The sequence below is a fragment of the Protopterus annectens genome, chromosome 11.part0, assembly GCF_019279795.1.
Source record: "Protopterus annectens isolate FY-2018-M chromosome 11.part0, PAN1.0, whole genome shotgun sequence".
In the NCBI taxonomy this organism is placed as follows: domain Eukaryota; kingdom Metazoa; phylum Chordata; order Ceratodontiformes; family Protopteridae; genus Protopterus; species Protopterus annectens.
In genome coordinates this window covers 1,559,038,661-1,559,059,185 of record NC_056745.1, presented here as the reverse complement: position 1 = coordinate 1,559,059,185, position 20,525 = coordinate 1,559,038,661, and the positions used below count along the sequence as shown (strand labels likewise).

The following is a 20,525-nucleotide window of genomic DNA, read 5'->3' as shown; positions in this document are numbered from 1 at the left end:
TATGAATTCTATATGTGCATATCCCCTATCCAATCAAGATCAACAATTATGCTTCCCACAGCAAAACGTATATCCTTCTTATCTCCCCCCCTTACACCAGGTATACTCCATCTGTCTCTCCACCCTATTTCCTTAAAATATTCCTTAAGAAACCTTCTTGGCAGAGTATCTACACCCCATTTAGAGGTAATCACATTCCAGTCACCTATAACTAAGCTTATGCTTTGCTGGAACCCTGGTATCTTTGTCAGAATACTTATCCTTATTGAACTTTTTGGTAGAAAATATACTAAAAATGGTGTTATTTTTTTGACTGCCTACTGTTGCTCTACACCCTGTATGCATCCGTTTTTTCATCCTCCAATATGTCATATATCTGCAGTGGAAAACCAGCTTTCATTAACCAAACTACACCTCCTCTTCTTTTTTGCTCCTAACATGGACTTACTATTACCCTACCTTTAAGCTTAGTAACTTCTGCAGATAACCATGTCTCTTGCAATGCTATCAAATACACCTGTCTTCTTCACATACCTTAGATTACACAATCTTTTTTAACTCTATTTACCAGTCCATTGACGTTACATCTCCTCACTTGTAATCTCATCTCCATTTTACTTAATCTGCATAACTTTCTCATTCCTTCATCTATAAGGTATAGAGACACCCTATATACTTAAATGACAACATCTTATGTATAGATCAATCAATGTTTCCCTTTCATCCCTTTCTTCCATTTCCTTATCTGGACCTAGTTACCCTCTTGTAGGTTGTGTATAAACTTAGAAATATGACTGCCAAAACACCTTTGCATCTCTTAAATGTTAATACCCCACGTTAATAAGATAAACCATTCTACGAATGAGTCTTCCTGTACAGCAGCCAGTTCTGCTCTTTGACGGAGCTGAGAAAGAAAAACTGCAATGCACTCAAACAGCTGTAAATCTTGTAGTGCTCTGATGACATCCCCTGAGACAATTCAGCTTATTTTCTTGTACAATTGCAAGACAACCAAAACAATTGCTCCTTCTCACATATCCGTACACCACAGATCAAAGGAGAGAGAAAAGAAGTTAAAAAAAAAAAATCACTTTTCTTTTTTGGCACCAGACCTTGCATTAGTGTTAAATCTTTGCTAATCTAGCACATCAGTTCCCATGCAAAATATTTGCTTTAACTTTCCTTTATTTTCAAGTTAAGATGCCCCCCCCCCCTTTTAAACACTGTAGCCTTAAACTCTACCTCCTGCCTGCATTCATTACTAGTCTAAAAATGACATGCATCAACAGTCAATTGCCCTTATAGGGAATAATAAGTACTTATGTAATCCTCTAACCATGTACTCAGCAAAGGAAGATAAAGCCAATTTAAAGTTTAATCTGTGGCCACCCTTTACCTTTTCCACACAGAAAATATGAGATGTGAAAAAGAAAAAATCAAAATACTAGTAATAAGGTGAGGGAAAACACTTCAGTTCTTCTTCCCTGGTTATATATAAGGAATGAAACATCAAGTGTCACTTTTAACTTCTACATTTAGAAAAATGAAAAAAGCATTTATTCTGTATGAAGTCCATATCATGTGCTGTCCGTTATAAACAGCATAGCATGAACTGCACCATTTAATTGTTTACAAAAAAAAAGTGCCTATATTTAAGATTTGCGCAGACCAAAATAAAACTGTTCTAGGGCACAATGTAAAATGAAGAAGATACAGGTAAAACTAAGCTATTAGTACAAAGGTGATAGATAGCAAGTCTCAACTTGAGGTAACCATGTTACCCTTTCCACTGTCCAGCTAGGGCCCAGAGGTTGCCTGAACTCGTACTCAATAGATCATGTCATCTATATCAGTCCTCCATTCAATATTCCATATTATCAACAGAGTCCCTTTGAATATGCATCACTCCAAGCCTTTGCCTTTTCTTGCTTGCTGAATTCTCTGTACTTTGTCTTTAAGCATCTGCTGACGCTGGAAAAGCAGAGAGAGTCTTCACAGTGATCTAAGTCTCGTTCTTCATGTACTGTTCCTCCATTCCACCATTCAGATCCTGATGGTCCCCTACATCTCTCAGGGCAATTCTGTGATTCATTAGTTTCTGCATTATTACTAGGGTGTCTTCTGTGTCTGCAAAAGATCTCGCTGCCCTCTGGAAAAAAAAACAAAACAAAATGTTCTTGGATGTAGCAGTTACCAGTGGAGCCCCTTCTGCTTACAAAGTCTTATCATTGAGAAAAAGCAGCAAGTGTCCTTGATTCCTAGGTGTAATCCTGCAGAGTAAAAATTCTCTGTTACGCAACATTACTTTATGCTCCAGTCTCCACTCTTTCTGCAGTATCCTTTCCTTCAGTTTATATGACTGAAGACGAATTATAAATTGGTCTTCGTCTATTGCTTCCTTCCCTAACCGGTCATCATGCTGTCTATGCAAATCTCCTCCTCCTCTATCACGGTCCACATATACAGCAAGTCTATTTTTTCTTTGCAGTTCACTCCCTCAGCTCTTTTAGGAATTCCCAAAAATTGTAACTCTTTCCTTCTGGAGCGATACTCCAGGTCAGTTACCTTCTCTTCCAAGCTCTCGACTCCAGCTTCAGCAGCATCACTCCAAGCCTTTAACTCCACATTTTCATCTACTAGTGACTGTATCAACCAAGGAGTGTTCATTTAATGCGTGACCAATTTCTCCCACAATTCTCACACACCATTAAATTCTCTCAGAGAGTTTGCTTCACTTCATGCAATTCTGTCCTTATTGTTTTCAGGGTTACCATCCATCTTGCGCTTGCTTTCTAGATTAATCTCCCTTTTTTGAAGGCACTGCTAAGCAGATTTCTTTTCATTTATAAGGACCTCAGCTTGATGACTGCCACGCTGTTTATGCTTCTGCAAAAAAGTGCTATCAGACTAGCCTGCTATCAGCAACTTTCCAACAGAAGAGCATCATCAGCACGATATTTCAAAGAGCCACCATACCAGAAGTCCCGTTTGCTGCCATGGCAACCATCTTGCCTGTGTTCAGTTTCATCCCACGTGCCTTCAGTTTAGCTTTCCTTTTCCCCATACATCTGCTGAAATTCTGGTTCAGAATATGCTTGTAATTCCACATAATCTGCATAAAACAGCTTTGTTGATCTGCTTCCTCCAACATTTTTGCTAATGTAGTCCACCACAAATATTAAATGCAGTAGGCTCAGAGATTAAGTCCGATGTATACCCACTCTCACTGAGAACCCCTCAGAGTCCAAACACTGTTCATAGTTGTGTAACTGGGTCCTTGTATATAGCCCTGTGCTAATTCTATCAATGTTCTTGGGACCTTGAACCATCAGAGTACTGCCCAAATCAACTTTCTTGCTAATCACTGCTGCCCTGCAAAGACTACAAAAGTGCAGCTTTAGGCTAATTCAACAGCAAATAACTCCTACTGCACAGAAGTGACACCAGGAATAGGCCTTCTTGGGGTCCCCAGTAACTAAATAGGGGGGCCTCCAGCCATCAAATACTGCATCCTTAAAGGCAGATACAATGAAAGTGGTGACCAGGGAGTCCAACAGCTCCTTACCTGGAGAAAACATGAGGAGTAGGCAAAATAAGGAAGCCTGTTTCCTGTAAGTAGTCCTCAAACAAGCCATCCAAGGGGGAGACTTGAGGAAGCAGAGTGCTCAGTCTTCTTGGTCAGCTCAATAGCAGGTGTCTCACTTCCAAATGTTCAACAAACAGAGCCCATAGGGAGGGCTGCCTAGCACCATCCTACAGCTGTTTATTAACCAGGTAGATGAGCTGGTCTGAAGACCCTTTTCAGTCACTTACTGGGCCACAGGCAAATACAAAACATATAAGATGACTGAATGCAGCCAAACATTTAGAAGCATTAAATTATATACAACTAATATAGAACAGTATTAATGTGTACCAAGAAATCCCCATGTTTTTAATTGTCCAGTATGCAGTTACAGTTTGATAATAAGGCAATAATAACACAACTAAGTTTTATGTCAGCAGATCAAATCTGGGCTCCCTCAAGTACATCATAATTGTACACTGCCCACAGGGGAGTAATGCTACATGATGGTAAGATACCTGTGTCAGGCCTGGCACTGACATCACACCAAAATTACTATGAGCAAAGACCTCGGTTTGGGAGTCAAGCTCTCACCAGGAATCAAGTAAGCATGTGTTATCTCAGCAAGGGCTCCCCAGTGGCTCCGCCTCACCTAGGACTGGCCAATCCTGTTGGTCTTGAACTTGTTGCATTCCTACACCATCAGCACAAAGCTACATCTACCTGTCATACAACCCACTGCAGATGGATTTATCTCCCATTCAGGGAGGTCTTCCAGGTTTCCCAAACTGTAGTCCACATGGGAGGACTGAAAATGGTGCAGTTGCTATAGTTAAGGGACCTCAGTTCCAATGTGGCAAAGAAGAAAGCCCTTGTACACAAAAGGAAGGACAACTCATTAGATGTAAACAGGAACGTTGCTGTGATCTGTGTAACCTATGCTGGATCAAACAAGACTATGCATTGCTGCTGTTGTTGTATATATCTTTTTAGCCAGGTAAGCTCACAGGGTTAGTTTTCAGGAGCAACATGGGATGGAATGGTTAAGTGATTTGCTCAGGCCTGCACAGCAGGCAAATGAAGGTGTAAAGAATCAGACCCTGTACACTTCTGATGACAAACAGCAGCTCATGAATGACTCAAAGCCTTAATCGTCTTCACTTGCTGCCAGAATATGGCTTGGGATGCTAGGTCAGGGTGTCAGTCTATTCTTTTTGGAGTGTTATAGAGAGCATCCACCATCATTCAAGCAGAATTCCAGGCTTCTAGGCTGAAAAAATATGACGATATTCAACACTACAACACGCACATGGTCAGACACATAGCCACTTGTGATACCATCTGCATGGATGAATTAGAGACCTGGAAAGCTGAAAGACTGGTCAGTGGGCATGGGTAAGCTTAAGCAGCTAACAGCTTGTACAGCTCAGAAGGGACACTACTGGAGACTACACACAATGGTAGAAGGCCACACATATGCATATGGTATGCAGCAGATACGCCAATGCATCATGCGCATGGCAGAATATGTGTGCAATACATCAATGAAACCTTGGGGAATCATGACATGGCATAAAATGGATACTGGGAAAGTAAGTGATACTGCACCTCAGTGCCAACTACATCTGCCTGGAAGGAACAACCGTCATCCACCAGTTCTGATTCCATGCCCAGTCCATAAGGAATAGGAGGACAGGTACCAATAGTAGCAGACAGTAAGATGGGGCAGGAGGGCAACAAAGCTTCTATTCTAGTGGGATGACACAATGCTCCTCACCCTTCTGCTACAGATAATTAATAATAGTACAGATAATTTTTGGCTGGTGCAGTAGTGCAGCGGTTTGTATTGTCATTTCACAGCAAGAGGTTCGCTGGTTCGATTCTAGTCTGGGGTGCCTTCTGTATGGAGTCTGCATGTCCTTCCTGTGTTCATGTGGGTTTCTTCTGTGTGCTCCGGTTTCCTCCCACATTACAAAGATATGGCTGGAGCATTTCTCACCGGGCCTCCACTGAAAATTGCCACGTTCCAAGTTGGACTTTCCCAGTCAACAAATGTTAAATAAATAATGATGTAGGCATCTTCAACAGACCACAAAGGACCAAAGCCAGTCCTCAGTTGACTGCATGAGCTTAAACAAGTCCCCAAAGTAGGAGCTATATGAAAGGGAAGAATAGCGATGTCTAATTACCCTCATCTGTATGAAAGGGAAGAACACCAATGTCTAATTACCCTCATCTGAATGAAAGGGAAGAATAGCGATGTCCAATTACCTTCATCTGTATGAAAGGGAAGAATAGCGATGTCTAATTACCCTCATCTGTATGAAAGGGAAGAATAGCGATGTCTAATTACCCTCATTTGTATGAAAGGGAAGAATAGCGATGTCTAATTGCCCTCATCTGTACGAAAGGGAAGAATAGCTATGTCTAACTGCCCTCATCTGTACGAAAGGGAAGAATAGCGATGTCTAATTGCCCTCATCTGTACGAAAGGGAAGAATAGCGATGTCTAATTGCCCTCGTCTGTACGAAAGGGAAGAATAGTGATGTCTAATTACCCTCATATGTACGAAAGGGGAAGAATAGCGATGTCTAATTACCATCATCTGTACGAAAGGGAAGACTAGCGATGTCTAATGACCCTCATCTGTATGAAAGGGAAGAATAGCGATGTCTAATTACGCTCATCTGTATGAAAGGGAAGAATAGCGATGTCTAATGACCCTCATCTGTATGAAAGGGAAGAATAGCGATGTCTAATTACGCTCATCTGTATGAAAGGGAAGAATAGCAATGTCTAATTACCCTCATTTGTATGAAAGGGAAGAATAGTGATGTCTAATTACCCTCATCTGTATGAAAGGGAAGAATAGCGATGTCTAATTACCCTCATCTGTATGAAAGGGAAGAATAGCAATGTCTAATTACCCTCATCTGTATGAAAGGGAAGAATAGCGATGTCTAATTACCCTCATCAGTATGAAAGGGAAGAATAGCGATGTCTAATTACCCTCATCAGTATGAAAGGGAAGAATAGCGATGTCTAATTGCCCTCATCTGTATGAAAGGGAAGAATAGCGATGTCTAATTACCCTCATCTGTCACAGAATTCCCTTTCCAGGAAAGTAAAGATAAAGAATAATCTCTCTACCTTAAGCATGGAAAGACATGAGGCTCACTTGACAAGACAAGTGTTTGGGTCCAAATACAGCACACTCCACAGATGAGGCCTGACATTAGCATAAAATCAAGATTCCTAAGAATGTTCTCCTGCCCTAATAAAGACAAGTCCCTCCACAATAAGAACAGCTTGCACACAGTGTAAGCCATCTATGTGCATCCACCTGCTACTGAAGGATTTATGGAAGTCTCCTCAACTCTGGTCGGTGGGTCTCACTTTACTCATTGGAGGGCTGGCACACAGGTATTCTCCTTGGTCCAACATTAAATACTCCATCTTCACTGAAGACATGAAGGATCATCCATGTGAACCAGCCAACTGCAGTCATGCATTATATGTACAAATATAGAAAGAAATGTGGCAGACACCCTGGAATGCCCCTCCCAAAATCTTTCCTTTGGTGCACTTCCTGGGCTCCAAACTTTATGTGCTTGGGGGGGGGGATAAGACTGACATGTTTTCACTCAAAAGGTCTGTTCTCACATCTCAAGAGGAAATAGTGGCCACTTCATGAAAAGATGCAAGAGGAGAAGGCCTTGACTAGACGTTTGTTCTCCAGGTCAGGTGCCAACCCAAGATTGCACACTCAAGATCCCACAGATGGTCCTTGTGGTAAGCATCCAGTAGAGCTCAACCTTCCTCCAAGTAATGTAGGCATCAAGCCTTCCGACAGACTTCCTGCAGGAAGTGGGGTTTTACTTGCTGTCACTTGTGGTGATGGGTTATCCTATGCTCCTCTCCTGAGTAGAACCAAACAGCAACATGTGTGTGTGTGTGTGTGTGTGTGTGTGTGTGTGTGTGTGTGTGTGTGTGTGTGTGTGGATCCTGGACACTGACTTGATGACTGCGGAAACATTTAATGAGTGGCTTTAGCATTTCAGGTATTGAATGTAGAAACTTCCCTACTACGAACTTCTGTCACTTGCATAACATCTGAATTATGCTAAGTGTCAGAAAAGAACTGGGAAATGCAAGGGCTACAAGTGCATGGCAAATTGGACAGTGACCCTATGACGCACACCTACTGAAGGAGCTACAGATAATGATGAACAGTGCTGAGGTGGGGATACAAGTGGAATCCCAACAGCTGTCCACCGCACAAGGGCTCTGAAACCATATACATTAGATCACCATTCAATAGACTTCCCTGTCTTACACAGGTGCCATGTCTTACCAGGCTTGTAGAGCACAGATGGGGTCTATCTCTGTAACGTACACTATAGATCCCATGGCTTTTAGGGCAGCACAACAGCCTTTTCCAACCTAAAGAATAAAAAAAAAAAAAGAAAAGCTGGTCAGGCAAATTTGACAGCTAAAAGTGGGTTTACTATATATATATATATATATATATATATATATATATATATATGCATTGTGATGAGCTATACCACAACCAACAGAAAATTATGCTGCATTACTATTGTTATTATTATTAATAAGAAACAAGACATCTGAAGGCACTGTACTAGACTACAAAACATTCATTAAGTAGTAATGCAGATCCCAGAAGAATTTGTTACACAGTGTGACCTCTAGTCATTTAGGTTCCCCTATTTTAAGTTTTTTGGTTATTAAATTCACAGAAAGAGAAGCAGCTATGCAAGTACGGCAGGTGCAAAGGCCAAAAAGGCAAATATCAAAAGAAAAAGAGACCAGCACCAAACGAGTGGAAATATAGTTTATTAAAACGTGGCAACACTAACAAGGTGAAGTGCAAAGCACTGACCCAAAATCGGACCGGTTTCAGCAAATAATGCCTTCCTCAGTGACAACAATAGCATATGTAATGCAAATACTTATATACTAAGATAATACAAGCGAAATGCACTATCACTGGTTAATCATAAGTTATCATTAAGACCTGGGAAAAAAAAGTCTACCCAACTTAATAATCCAGCTTCTTTCTTTCTTATAAAGTATAGTGTGCCAACCTCGTCTGTTAGTTCTATCACCCTGGATTTTATCAATAATCATAAATCTAAATATAGCAGCACTGTGTTTAATTGTATAAAGCACTGGAAACCCTCTTATTCCTAATGTCACTAAAGTGTTCTGACATACGTATACAGTGGACGACAGTTTTGACCAACATGAAAGGCGGAGCACAAACAGGTCACCAAATAAATTACCCAATCACTACTGCAATTCGCAAAAACAATTTTATCATAGATCGTAGAAGTATTTTTGCTAGAAAATTGCTAAGCCTCTTTTGCCCCTATTTATGTGGACCTTTTCATGGGTTACTTAGAAGAGCAACTGATTTATGATGTGAATCATAATATTTTTCTGGGCAAGACTGATATTTGGAGGCGATATTTGGATGACTGTTGGGTGGTTTGGCGAGCAGATAGTGTTTATTTACAGGAATTTGTTCAATATCTCAATGACAATTAATAGGGGATCAAATTTATGGTCAGTTTTGATACTAAACGTATACATTTTTTTGATGTTACCATAATTAGGAATTTGGATAACACTCTTTCGAGTGAGGTGTATCGTAAACATCCAGAATTTAACAGCCTACTACATGCTAGCACCCTCCATCCATGTCGTATCATCAGAAACATACCCAAATCGCAGTTTTTACATGTTAGGAGTATATACTCCTCTGACGATACCTACGAATACTACCGAAAGGACCTTACTGGAAGGTTCCAGGGTAGGGGTTACCAGTTAGATGTTACCAGTTAGATATGTCTGCCAGAAACTGGGCATCAACACTGGACAGGTCTAATTTATTGGAATATAGGGACAGATCTCATCAGGATGCTTCTACTATTAGATTAATTACTACTTTTGGAAGGAATATCAACATCCTTAGGAATATTGTTGACAGACACTGCAACATTTTATTGGCCAATGATGTATTGTCTGAGTTTCTGATACCCAGATGTAGGTTCTCTTATTGTAGGGGGTCAAACCTTGGGCTTCCACTTTGGCCATTATAAACATTGTAAAGATAAAGACAGAGGTCATGTCACCAACAGTTGACACTCACTGGGGACAGGTTGACTGGTTCTATCTCTTGTGGACATAGCTCTTTTTGTAAATTTATGCCCACGTCTAAGCAATTTTCTAGCAAAAATACTACTACGATTTATGATATAATTTTTTTTGTGAAAAGCAGTAGTGATTGGGTAATTTGTTTGGTGACCTGTTCATGCTCTGCTTTTTATGTTGGTCAAACCTCTTGTCCACTCTGTATAGTTATGTCAGAACACTTTAGTGACATTAGGAATAAGAGGGTTTCTAGTGCTTTATACAGACATACTGTTAAACACAGTGCTGCTATAGTTAGATTTATGATTATTGATAAAATCCAGGGTGACAGAACTAACAAACTAGGTTGGCACACTATACTTAACAAGAAAGAAAAATAAGTTGGATTATTAAGTTGGGTGGACATTTTTCCCCAGGTCTTAATGATCACTTATGATTAACCAATGACATTGTGTTTTGCTTGTACTATCTTAGTATATAAGTATTTGCATTACATATGCTTTTGTTGTCACTGAGGAAGGCATTATTTGCCAAAACAAGTCTGATTTTGGGTGCAGTGCTTTGCACTTCACCTTGTTGGTGTTGCCATGTTGCCTTGTTTTAATAAACTATAGTTCCACTCATTTGGTGCTGACCTGTTTTTCTTTTGGTTATTAAATCCACCAGAAATAAAACTCCAGTATATAAAACATAAAATGTATGCTTTAAACATATACACCCTTCTGACCTGCCTGCCTCCTCTTCTGCGTTTGTACATGCAACTACAAAAGCCAAAAAAACTATTATCTAAAATACAGCTCTGCAGGTAAAACCTTAATGCAACACCTCAAAATAATCAATATCAGTAAGTCAATGCATGCAAACATTCCAAGATGGAAGACAGGCTACAGCTAAAAACAGCAATGACCATGTGTAACATGTGTTCAGGGTGTTGAATACAAACATTGAGTTTAATGTAGCTCCACAAACTTAGCGCTTTCACCATCCACTAATGGCATCATCAGAGTTGTGTGTTAGTGGTTGGTGAAAGCGCTAAGTTCATGGATCTACATTACATTTACTGGAAGTGTGCTTTGGCTCGTGTTTTTCAACTTTGTTTGTTTTTTTTATTGGTTACTCACCCTTTGGGGTGATTTGTTTTGTGTCTGAATACAAACATGTCCAATCTTTCAGGCAAAAAAAAAAAAAAAAAAAAATCATTCTAGGTCTTTTCAGCTAGGAGTGCAGATGAAATTAAAAGAATCCAAAATATAACCTGACAAAGGAAAGTGGTGATTTTCCCAGTATCTTAAGTAATGTTCCTTTTCCTTTAAAGCTAGGTACATTCAGTTTTCAGGCTATGGGTGGCTGTTGCTGAAAATGTCAATTAAGATCACATGCAAAGACAGGAAACAGACAACACATTATGGATGCGCTGCAGTGATGGGTGATGAGAGTTTAAGTTGTTTCTGCTCCCTAACACACTCTGGTCTTAACACATATTTCAATGAAAAACCCTATACTTCTCTTTTGGGGGGGGGCACAAGAGTGAAAACTCTAGCTTAACTGGGTTCTTCTTTTTTTTTTTTCCAATTTTTTTTTTATTAGAGAGCTGGGTTTTTCTTGAAGTAATGCCTTAAACTCCCTGGAGTAGATACCTTAAACTTTCTGTAGTAGAAGCCCGTGGGATATATGTATGGCCTTTAACTGTATGTCCTTAAAGGGTCATTTGCATATAAATCATAGGTTTCCTCTACAGCAAGTTTAAAATATTACACACTGAAGACCAACTTGGCTGGGTTTTTCTTGCAATTTGTAAGACTGGTTTGTCTGTGTGACCTTTTTTACCCTTTAGTTTGGATGCACTTCTGTTTGAATCTGCAACTAGAGAAACTGTAAGAAAGCAACTGTTTCAGCATTAACCTGCACTAAAAACAACAGGACATTAGGTGGCCTTACCTGCATTTTACAGATAAACATACTGTTATTTACAGATGAGCAGACGTTCTCTACAAGGTACACAGCAACAGTACAAACCATGACACTCCAATTATAAATATGACAGGTAGACAGAGTGATGAGGAAACAGATGATTAATTATGTACAATTAAAATATTAATATTCTAAAATCCTATGACATGCCATCATTCTGACCGTAAACGTGTAATTCCCAGACAAATACTAGGAAGAGCTATTACATCACAGCTGAAGTGGGATGATTTTTAAAGTCATTTTAACTTAAAATGTACATTTTAAGTGACAAAAAAAGAAACAGTGCCCATCAAAACCCAGCCATGACATGCTAAAGGCAGAAACAAAATGGTGATGATGCATTCTGTCTCATGCTTTTGCAAATGATCATTAAATAACAGTCAAGTCACTAGGCATAAATGGCTTCCGTATAAAACTAACAAAAAGTGCTAAGCCAGTGGTATACTTTTCGGCAGCCTGCCACTTCTTCCTGATCACACAGCCTATCTTGACCTCGCCAAGGCTTTTGACACCATGCCCCATTCTGGAATTATAGCTAAACTCACTAAACTAGGTATAAATCCCTATGTCGCAAGATGGGTTGCCAAATGGCTCACTGACAGAACCCACACTGTAGAAGTTGCAGACTTCAAACCAGGGACAAGTGGAGTACCACAGGGTTCAGTCCTGGGACCTCACCTGCTTGGTATCTACTTCTCTGAAGTACAGGCTAACACAGATGGCCTCTGGCTAACGAAGTTCACAGATGACTGCAAACTAGGAACTATAGTCGAGTCCCCAAATGACGTAAGCATCCTACAGAAGGGCCTCACTGAGACAGATGCCTGGTGTCAGAGCCATGGCCTCAAGCTCAATACCAAAAAGTGCATTGTTATCCCCTTTGGTAAAAACTCTGTACCCATGAACTACCACATAGGTGGCAATCTTCTTAACACTGAATGTGTGATGAGACCTTGGGACCCAGGTGGACAGTAGTCTCTCCTTTGATAATCACATTGCCACAGTAGTCAGGAAATCCTCCTACATTGCACACCTCATCACAAAAGGGTTCTCATCCAGGAAAAAAGAGGTCATTGTTCCCCTCTACATGACACTCAGCCGCTTTAGAGAGTACAATGCCCCTTTTGGAATGTACCTCACAAGACATCTGCAGTAGCTGGAAAGGCCACAGAAGTACCTCACAAAGGAAATTACTGGCGTCAAACAGATGCCCTACACTGATCATCTCAAAAAATTCCAGCTTTACCTAGTAGCATATCGCCTACTTCGAGGTGATCTCTGCCTAACATATAAAACTATGTCAAACCCAGAGCTGTTGGACATGCTACACCTAAATAAATCCCAATCCCTCCAAGCTACATGCTCTAGGGACCTAAACCTTGTCACTACAATAAACAGGACTTGCAGAAGGGATAGATTCCTGTCCCAGAGACTTCCCATACTCTGGAACAAGCTACCCATGTCAAGCAAAGTTCCTCATTAACACTCTTCAAGAAAAATCTTGATGAGTGGATGGGAAATAGGAAATACACCCCAGGGATCACTTCTGTGGCTCTGCTCGACAGGGGCACAGGAAATTAACTTTCTTGGGTTGGCGTAAGCCAGGGAACTTTGTTGGCTAGGCTTACTTAGGCCTTTGGACCGATAGCCTAGTACCTACCTATGAACCTATGGTTCACTTCAAGGATTTTTTTCTAGCTGGACATTTTGAAAAGACTAAACCAGAAGGACCACATATGCTGGAAAAAGCAAGAGCCCAAACTATTGATGAAGGAAGGACAGTACACATACTGATGTTGATGCAAAACAAAGACTGTTGAAGTTCTGACTCTATGCAACCTTCCCACTTTGTTCACAGATGTACCATTCAGCAGGTTAGCATATCAAAGGAACCTTAACTGGAACAACAACATAACAGGAAAGAAAGTAAGAAAACATGCGAGAAAATAACCAGAGAGAAGGATTTTTAAAGTACAGAACAAAACAAAATAGTTACAGATAATCTTTCCACAGTCTGACAACAGATGCTTTGCAACTCTGCAACAAATGACACCTAGACAAAAAAATGTGGACTAGATGAACAAGTTCATTAACTAGATTGCAAAACCCTGAAATGGAAAGGATGAACGGCAGAGGGATACATCGCACCACCTGTGGTAAAATGTCGTACAATCAACATCCTCAATACTATGATCAAGGCAAGGTTAAAAAAATGGAAAATTACTTAAACACCAAGGAAAACTATTACTCTGAACATTACAATGCGTCAAGAAAATGGAAGCAATACTGATAACTGTAAAGCATTTATTTAATAAAAAAATGTTATGGTATATGTGCAAACATATCCACTAAAGTCCTTGAGGTCTAGCACACAACTTCCTCAAAGTAACCAAATATAGCAATGAAGCTGGTAAGTCTGTCTATAGCCACTGTATAGCAAAAACCTGGAACTCCCTTCCTGCCCACATAGCTGACCACAAATCCCCATCACAGTTCAAGAAACTTGTTAAAACTCACTTTTTGAATAATCGACTGTGCTCCTGTATCCCCCCTGGCTAATGTCTCATAAGAACACTAACTTAAATAACTCTGCTAAGCCAACCAATCATAGTACTGTACCCAAGCAGGACTGTTTAATCTACTGCTCATCCCATCCATCTCTCCAGGAGTTAGGGAAAACTACCCCAGCAATGTTGAGCTCTCCATAAGCAACTAAAACCAGGAGAAGACATATTGTAAATCAATTTGTTATCCTTCTCAACTAAAACCAGGAAAAGACATATTACAAATCAATTTATCCTTCTCAACTAAAACCAGGTGAAGACATATAGTGAATCAATTTGTTATCCTTCTCAACTATAACGAGCATCATCTACTCTCTCGGAGCCTTATTCTAAGTCTCTCTGTTTTTACTCTGATAGTAAATCTATCACAGGAACCCTAAACTTCTGAATATCTTCTAAAATGTAATATTATATTGTAGAGAACAAATGTATCCTATCTGTTAGTTAATATGTATGTCAAAAGCTCTTCTATGGAAATTGTATGTCAAAAGTCTGTCCTTAAAATGAGAAGTTATGTACCTACCATAACGTTCCATGTTAGTTGTCTTCTCTCGCCTTCTTTCTTGCTGGATGGGTTCGGAACCGATCCTCGGCTCCAACTTGGCCACTTACTAAAGCTCGAGCGCTAATTTTACCGGCTCGAGGCAACCCTATATCCCATGATGCAAGGCGATAACTACCCAGATCTCGTTTGGTAGCTAAGGAAAAATTATGCAATATATTCCTCCAACTGGAGAGGAGGAGGAAGACGTAATAATCCCCTGAAAAAGACCAACCTGATCTAGTGACACTAGTAAGCTGATTAGCTGGAAAAATTGGATCAGGACTCTTCAAGGAAGAGGAACAATCTTCTCGGTCTGACCAGGCTAGGGGGATGGTGGGCGGGACGCAAGAAAGAAGGCGAGAGAAGACAACCAACATGGAACGTTATGGTAGGTACATAACTTCTCAATGTTAAGTTGTCAATCTCGCCTTCATTCTTGCTGGATGGGACCGCGTCCCTAGCACCTTTATCCTGGGTGGCTCAATGGAACAGACTCTTGAGAACGGTGGAACCAAAATTTGCTCTGTTTCTGGAGGCCAAGTCCAATTTGTAATGCGAAACAAAGGTATGAGGAGCGGCCCATGTGGCTGCTGCACAAATAGTGTCTATTGGAAGTCTAGCCTGAAAAGCTGTAGATGTAGCTAGTACTCTGGTGGAATGGGCTTTTGGCCTAGAAATCAACTCTTTACCTCTGAGATGATAAATGCATATAATCACAGAAGACAACCACCTAGATAGGGTTACCTTGGATACCGGAAGGCCTTTCCTGTTCTATGCATAGGATAAAAACAGTTGATCAGATTTCCTAAATTGTTTGGTTCTGTCCAGATAATATCTGAGTTGGCGGTGAACATCGAGATAACGTAGTTTTTGTTCCGCTCTATTAGAATAATTTGGGGAAAAAACTGGAAGATCAATAGATTGATTTAAGTATAGTCTGCGATGCCACTTTGGGTAAGAAAGACGGATTAGTCCTTAGAGAAACTCTGTCTTTGTGGAAGATTAAGTAGGGAGGACGAATGCAGAGGGCAAGAAGCTCAGATACTCTCCTGGCAGAAGTAATGGCGACCAGAAAGAGTGTCTTCCAAGAAAGAAATTTCAATGAACAGGCAGCCGCAGGTTCAAAAGGGGGAAGAATCAAGGATGTTAAACTTAAATTTAGATCCCACTGTGGTGGGGGGTCTCTAATTGGAGGTTTACGTAAAAATATACCTCTAAGGAATGCCTTGCAAAGTTTATGTGACATGATGTTGTGGTCCAACAAGCAGATATGAAAATTTGAAATGGCTGCCGACTGAACTTTTACTGTGGAGGAAGAAGATCCTGAGTGAAAAATTTCGGCTAGGAAGTCCAAGACCGAATGAATAGGAGCAGTAAAGGGATCTATGTTCCTAGTTTTTGCCCAGAAGGAGAAACGTTGCCATTTACTAGTGTAAATCCTTCTGGTGGAAGATTTAAGGGAAGCTACTATGATATCCCGGACGGGATTAGAAATCATAGGAAGCCTGGCTAGGGATGGAAGTGGAGCAACCAAGCAGTGAGGGTGTGAGAAGATATGGATTGGTGCAGCTGCCCCGACTGGTGGGTCAGAAGATCTGGAACCGGGCCCAGATGCCATGGCTCTACCAAAAGATAACGATGTAGGAACAGAAACCATATCTGTCGAGGCCAATAAGGGGCAATGAGAATCATCTTGTCTCTCAAGGCGGTTGCTTTCTGAATTACTTGTGGTATTAGAGGAAAGGGAGGAAAGGCATAGAGAAGTTCCTGGGGCCAATCTTGGGTTAGAGCGTCTCTGGGGGGATGGCCTGGAAGGGGGAAGAGAGAGAAGAAGTCTGGGCATTTGCTGTTTTGAGGCGTAGCAAAAAGATCGCAGCAAGGAAGGCCCCACTTCTGAAAAATCTCTTCCGTCACAGACTGTTCGAGAGACCACTCATGAGGCATGAGAATAGCTCTGCTCAACCTGTCCGCTATGATGTTGGATTTCCCTGGGATATGCGTTGCTATCAGAAACCGCTGAGAAGAGATTGCCCACTGCCAAAGTCTGAGTGCCTCTCGACACAGTGGATAGGACTTGGTTCTGCCCTGCTTGTTGATATACCACACTATGGACATATTGTCCGTTTGGACTGCAATAGTCCCCAGGGGAAGAGAGTCGTGGAGGGCATGCAACGTTAAAAGCACTGCTCTCATCTCCAGGACATTTATGTGCAGGTGGCATTCGAAAGGTTGCCAAGTGCCATGGACCATCCTGCCCTGATAATGCCCCCCCCCCACCCGATCAAGGAGGCGTCTGATGTAGCCATGGCGACTGGGGCAGGAGGAACAAAGGGTCTGCCCTGATGGACTTGAGGGGACAATATCCACCAGGTCAGATGCCTTTTGCAAATTGGAGTTATCATGATCCTGTGACACATGGGAAGTCGTTGAAAAGACCATTGGGCAAACAGCATCCATTGTAGGAGACGCATGTAAAAGCAGGCAAGGGGAAGAAGTGTTATGGCAGCTGCCATAAGACCCAATACTTTCAGGGCAAACCTGGCCTGAATTTTGTCGCTCTGAAGAATCACATGGATGTGGTTTTGAATATCCAAGATCCTTTGGTCTGTTAACTTTGCTGAAAGTTGTACAGTGTCTAATTTGGCGCCTATAAAGGTAATAGATTGACAGGGCGACAAGGCAGATTTTTCGAAATTTATAGAAATCCCTAGCCCTCTGCAAATGTGAATGGTGTAATCTCTGGCTTGGAGAAGTTGATGCCTGGTGGTGGCAGTGAGGAGCCAGTCGTCTAGATATGGAAACACCTGGAATCCTTGACGTCTCAGGTGAGCCGTAACCGCTGCCATACATTTGGTGAACACTCTGGGGGCTGTAGTGAGTCCAAATGGCAGGTCTCTGAATTGGAAGTGACTGGCCCCCAGCCGAAAGCAGAGAAACCTTCTGGAGCGCCTGTGAATTTTTATGTGATAGTACGCATCCTGAAGGTCCACCGAGCACATCCAATTGTCCTTGCCCAGAAAGGGTAGAATGGACTGAAGCGTGACCATCTGGAATCTTGTTTTCTTTACAAACTTGTTTAGTTTGCTGAGATCTAATATTGGTCTCCAGTCCCCTGTCTTTTTTGGTACTAAAAAGAACCTTGAGTAGATTCCGGATCCTATTTGGTCTGCTGGGACTGGCTGGATGGCTCTTTTTGCTAGCAGTTTTGATATCTCTGGTACTGCTAGTTCCCTTAGACCAGGTGGAACGTCTGGAAGGGTTCCCTTTTGCTGAATTGGGGTTTGGATAAAGGGAATTTTGTAACCCTCGGATATGATCGACTGTACCCATTTGTCTTGAGAAAGGGAAAGCCAGGCTTTTGGGTACAGCGATAATCTTCCCCCGACTGCCTCCGAAGGTGGACAATCGGGCAACATCTCAGGGATGCTGGAAGGGTATGTCAGAGAGAAAGACTCCCTGCTACCCTGATTCTGCGGACCCCCTCTGCCCCTAGGGCGGCGTCTGTTGTTGTTACCCCCTCTGCCTCTGGGGGTAAACTGACCTCGTGCGTCAGGCGTGACTCCTTGAGATTTGCGGAACCACATTTTCCCTCCCTTCTGACCTTCTGGGTAAGGTCTTGAAGGGGTGGAGAAACGGACTCCTACGGCAGAAAGAGTCTTGCCATCTTGTTCGCATCTAGTCAAGGTGTCTTTCACTTGAGGTCCGAACAAGGTCGAACCATCAAAAGGAGAGTTTGTGAAGGACGCCTTGAAGGGGTCTGCAAAATTACAAAGCCGCATCCAAGATTGATGCCTTAAAGCCACGCCTGTGCCTGCGGCCCTACTCGCTCCATCGGCTGCATATGAAATGAGCCGCATGGAGGAGTTAACAATGGAGTTTAGGATTCCTAGCTGTGAGTTAATTTTATCCTGGGACCCAGCAGCTGACGGATCCTGTAAAACTTCTCCCAACTCTTTAAGAACATCTCTTTGAAGGCGGGTGAAGTAACACAAGTAGTTCAGCGACCGCATGGCAAAGGTCGCTGAAGAAAATATCCGCTTGCCGTACCTATCCATAGTCCTGGAATCCTTGTTAGGAGGATGGACAGGTACTGAAGGATCAGCTAATTCCTTCTTGGTGGCTGCAGCCACCACCATGGCATCAACCGGGACATCTTTTGTCAAAAATTGCCTATCAGGTGGGGCTGTGATGAATTTAGAAGGCCTCCGAGGAATGGTTTCCACCGAATCCGGGGCCATCCACGGCTTCCGAGACACCACGTCCATAAGAGGGTCGAAAGGCGGAGACACCCAAGAGGTGGAGGGTCGAGACCCGAATGCCTCCAGGTATACCGACTCGTCCTCGGAAGGATTAAGGGAAGGCCAGTTCCCCCTCTGCTTAAGGAGCTCAAAGATGTCTGAGAAAGAGACATCCTCAGAGGGGGACCTTGGGGATCCCTCCGACTCATCCAAGTCAGTATCGGATGTAATAGACTCGGGGGAGTCTAGATGTTTCCTCTTACATGTCCTCTTACGCGGAGGCTCACCTGACGGGTCAGGAGAAGCCGCGGAAGAGGAAGATATTCCCAGTGGGGAAACCTGAGGCATTGGATCTCTGGGTCCGGGAGCAAGAGAGTGGGAAGAGATGTCAGCAGGCACTGTAGTGGGAGGAGCTGATGGAACTGACCGTTGACTACGCCCTGGGGCTAGTACACTCATCACCTCGAAGGCTCCCCCATCAGAGAGGCCAGAAGGCTCCCACTCTGAAGAGATAGGAACCCCAGGCCGCACCGACAAGGATGGCTCCGAGGCTGATGTTGGGGCTGAGATCACCAGCGCCGAAGCTCCGAGAGGGAGAACGGGGTCGGACAAGGGTCCGATGCCACTCGCCCCCTCGGAGCCGACGAGAGAGACCAGACGCCCGGATCCCTCCAATGAAGGCATCAAGGAAGAGATCGGAGCAGAGGACGACAGAGCCGAAGGGGGAGGTGGTATCAGCTCCGAAGCCACAACAGTCACGGCTCCGAGGAGCTCTGGTTCCGAGCTCTGTAGGAGAGTCGAAGGAGGAATGTTAGGTGGATGTGTAATAGCTACCGTCTGGTGAGACGGGCTATGGAGCATTTGGGCCAATGCCTGAGACTTTAACAGTCTAGTCACCACTCTCTCAAGGTCGTGGTCGGACAGCCTGGATGACTGAGAAGACCGGCTCCGATGGCTCCGCTCCGAGAGCAGGGGTGATCTCGGAGCCAAATGTATAGACTCCAACGAAGGGGATCTTGATCTCTTTCTGGAGATGGGTGGAGCCGAAGGAGCCGAGGATATGTCGGCTCCAGCCGGAGCCGACAGTGAGTGCCCAGATTTAGCAGTATCGGCGCCGGGTGGAGCAGATACTGTAATCTGTGACACAGAAGGATCGGCTCCGGCTGGAGCCGATCTCGTCACAGAAGGCGAACCAGTAGCCGATGGCTTAGGGCTTGGAGCCGAAGGCTTAACTGGTTTCGAGGGCTTCCCCAGAGCAGACTTAGTCGGGGAGCTCTCAGGCTTTAATAAGCCCCTCAGTATTAGTTTATTTCTGCGCTCCTGCAGGACTCCTGGGCTGAAGGCGTGGCAGACAGCACAAGAGTCCTGCAGGTGCAGAGGTCCCAGGCAGTAAACACAAGAAGTGTGACCGTCTGTCAGAGACATTTTCTGACAGCATGAGTCACACTTCTTGAAGCCTAAG

General features: G+C 42.8%; 1 protein-coding gene across 7 annotated transcripts in view; it reads right to left on the bottom strand.

Moving 5' to 3' along the window:
- Positions 1–20,525, bottom strand: part of AHCYL2 (adenosylhomocysteinase like 2) — a 1,498,752-nt gene that overhangs the window by 599,800 nt on the left and 878,427 nt on the right. For all 7 annotated transcript variants that reach the window (XM_044088837.1, XM_044088831.1, XM_044088833.1 and 4 more), the window contains exon 10: positions 7,921–8,009. In XM_044088837.1, coding sequence (XP_043944772.1) covers positions 7,921–8,009 — 89 coding nt within the window. The remainder of the gene's footprint in view (positions 1–7,920; positions 8,010–20,525) is intronic.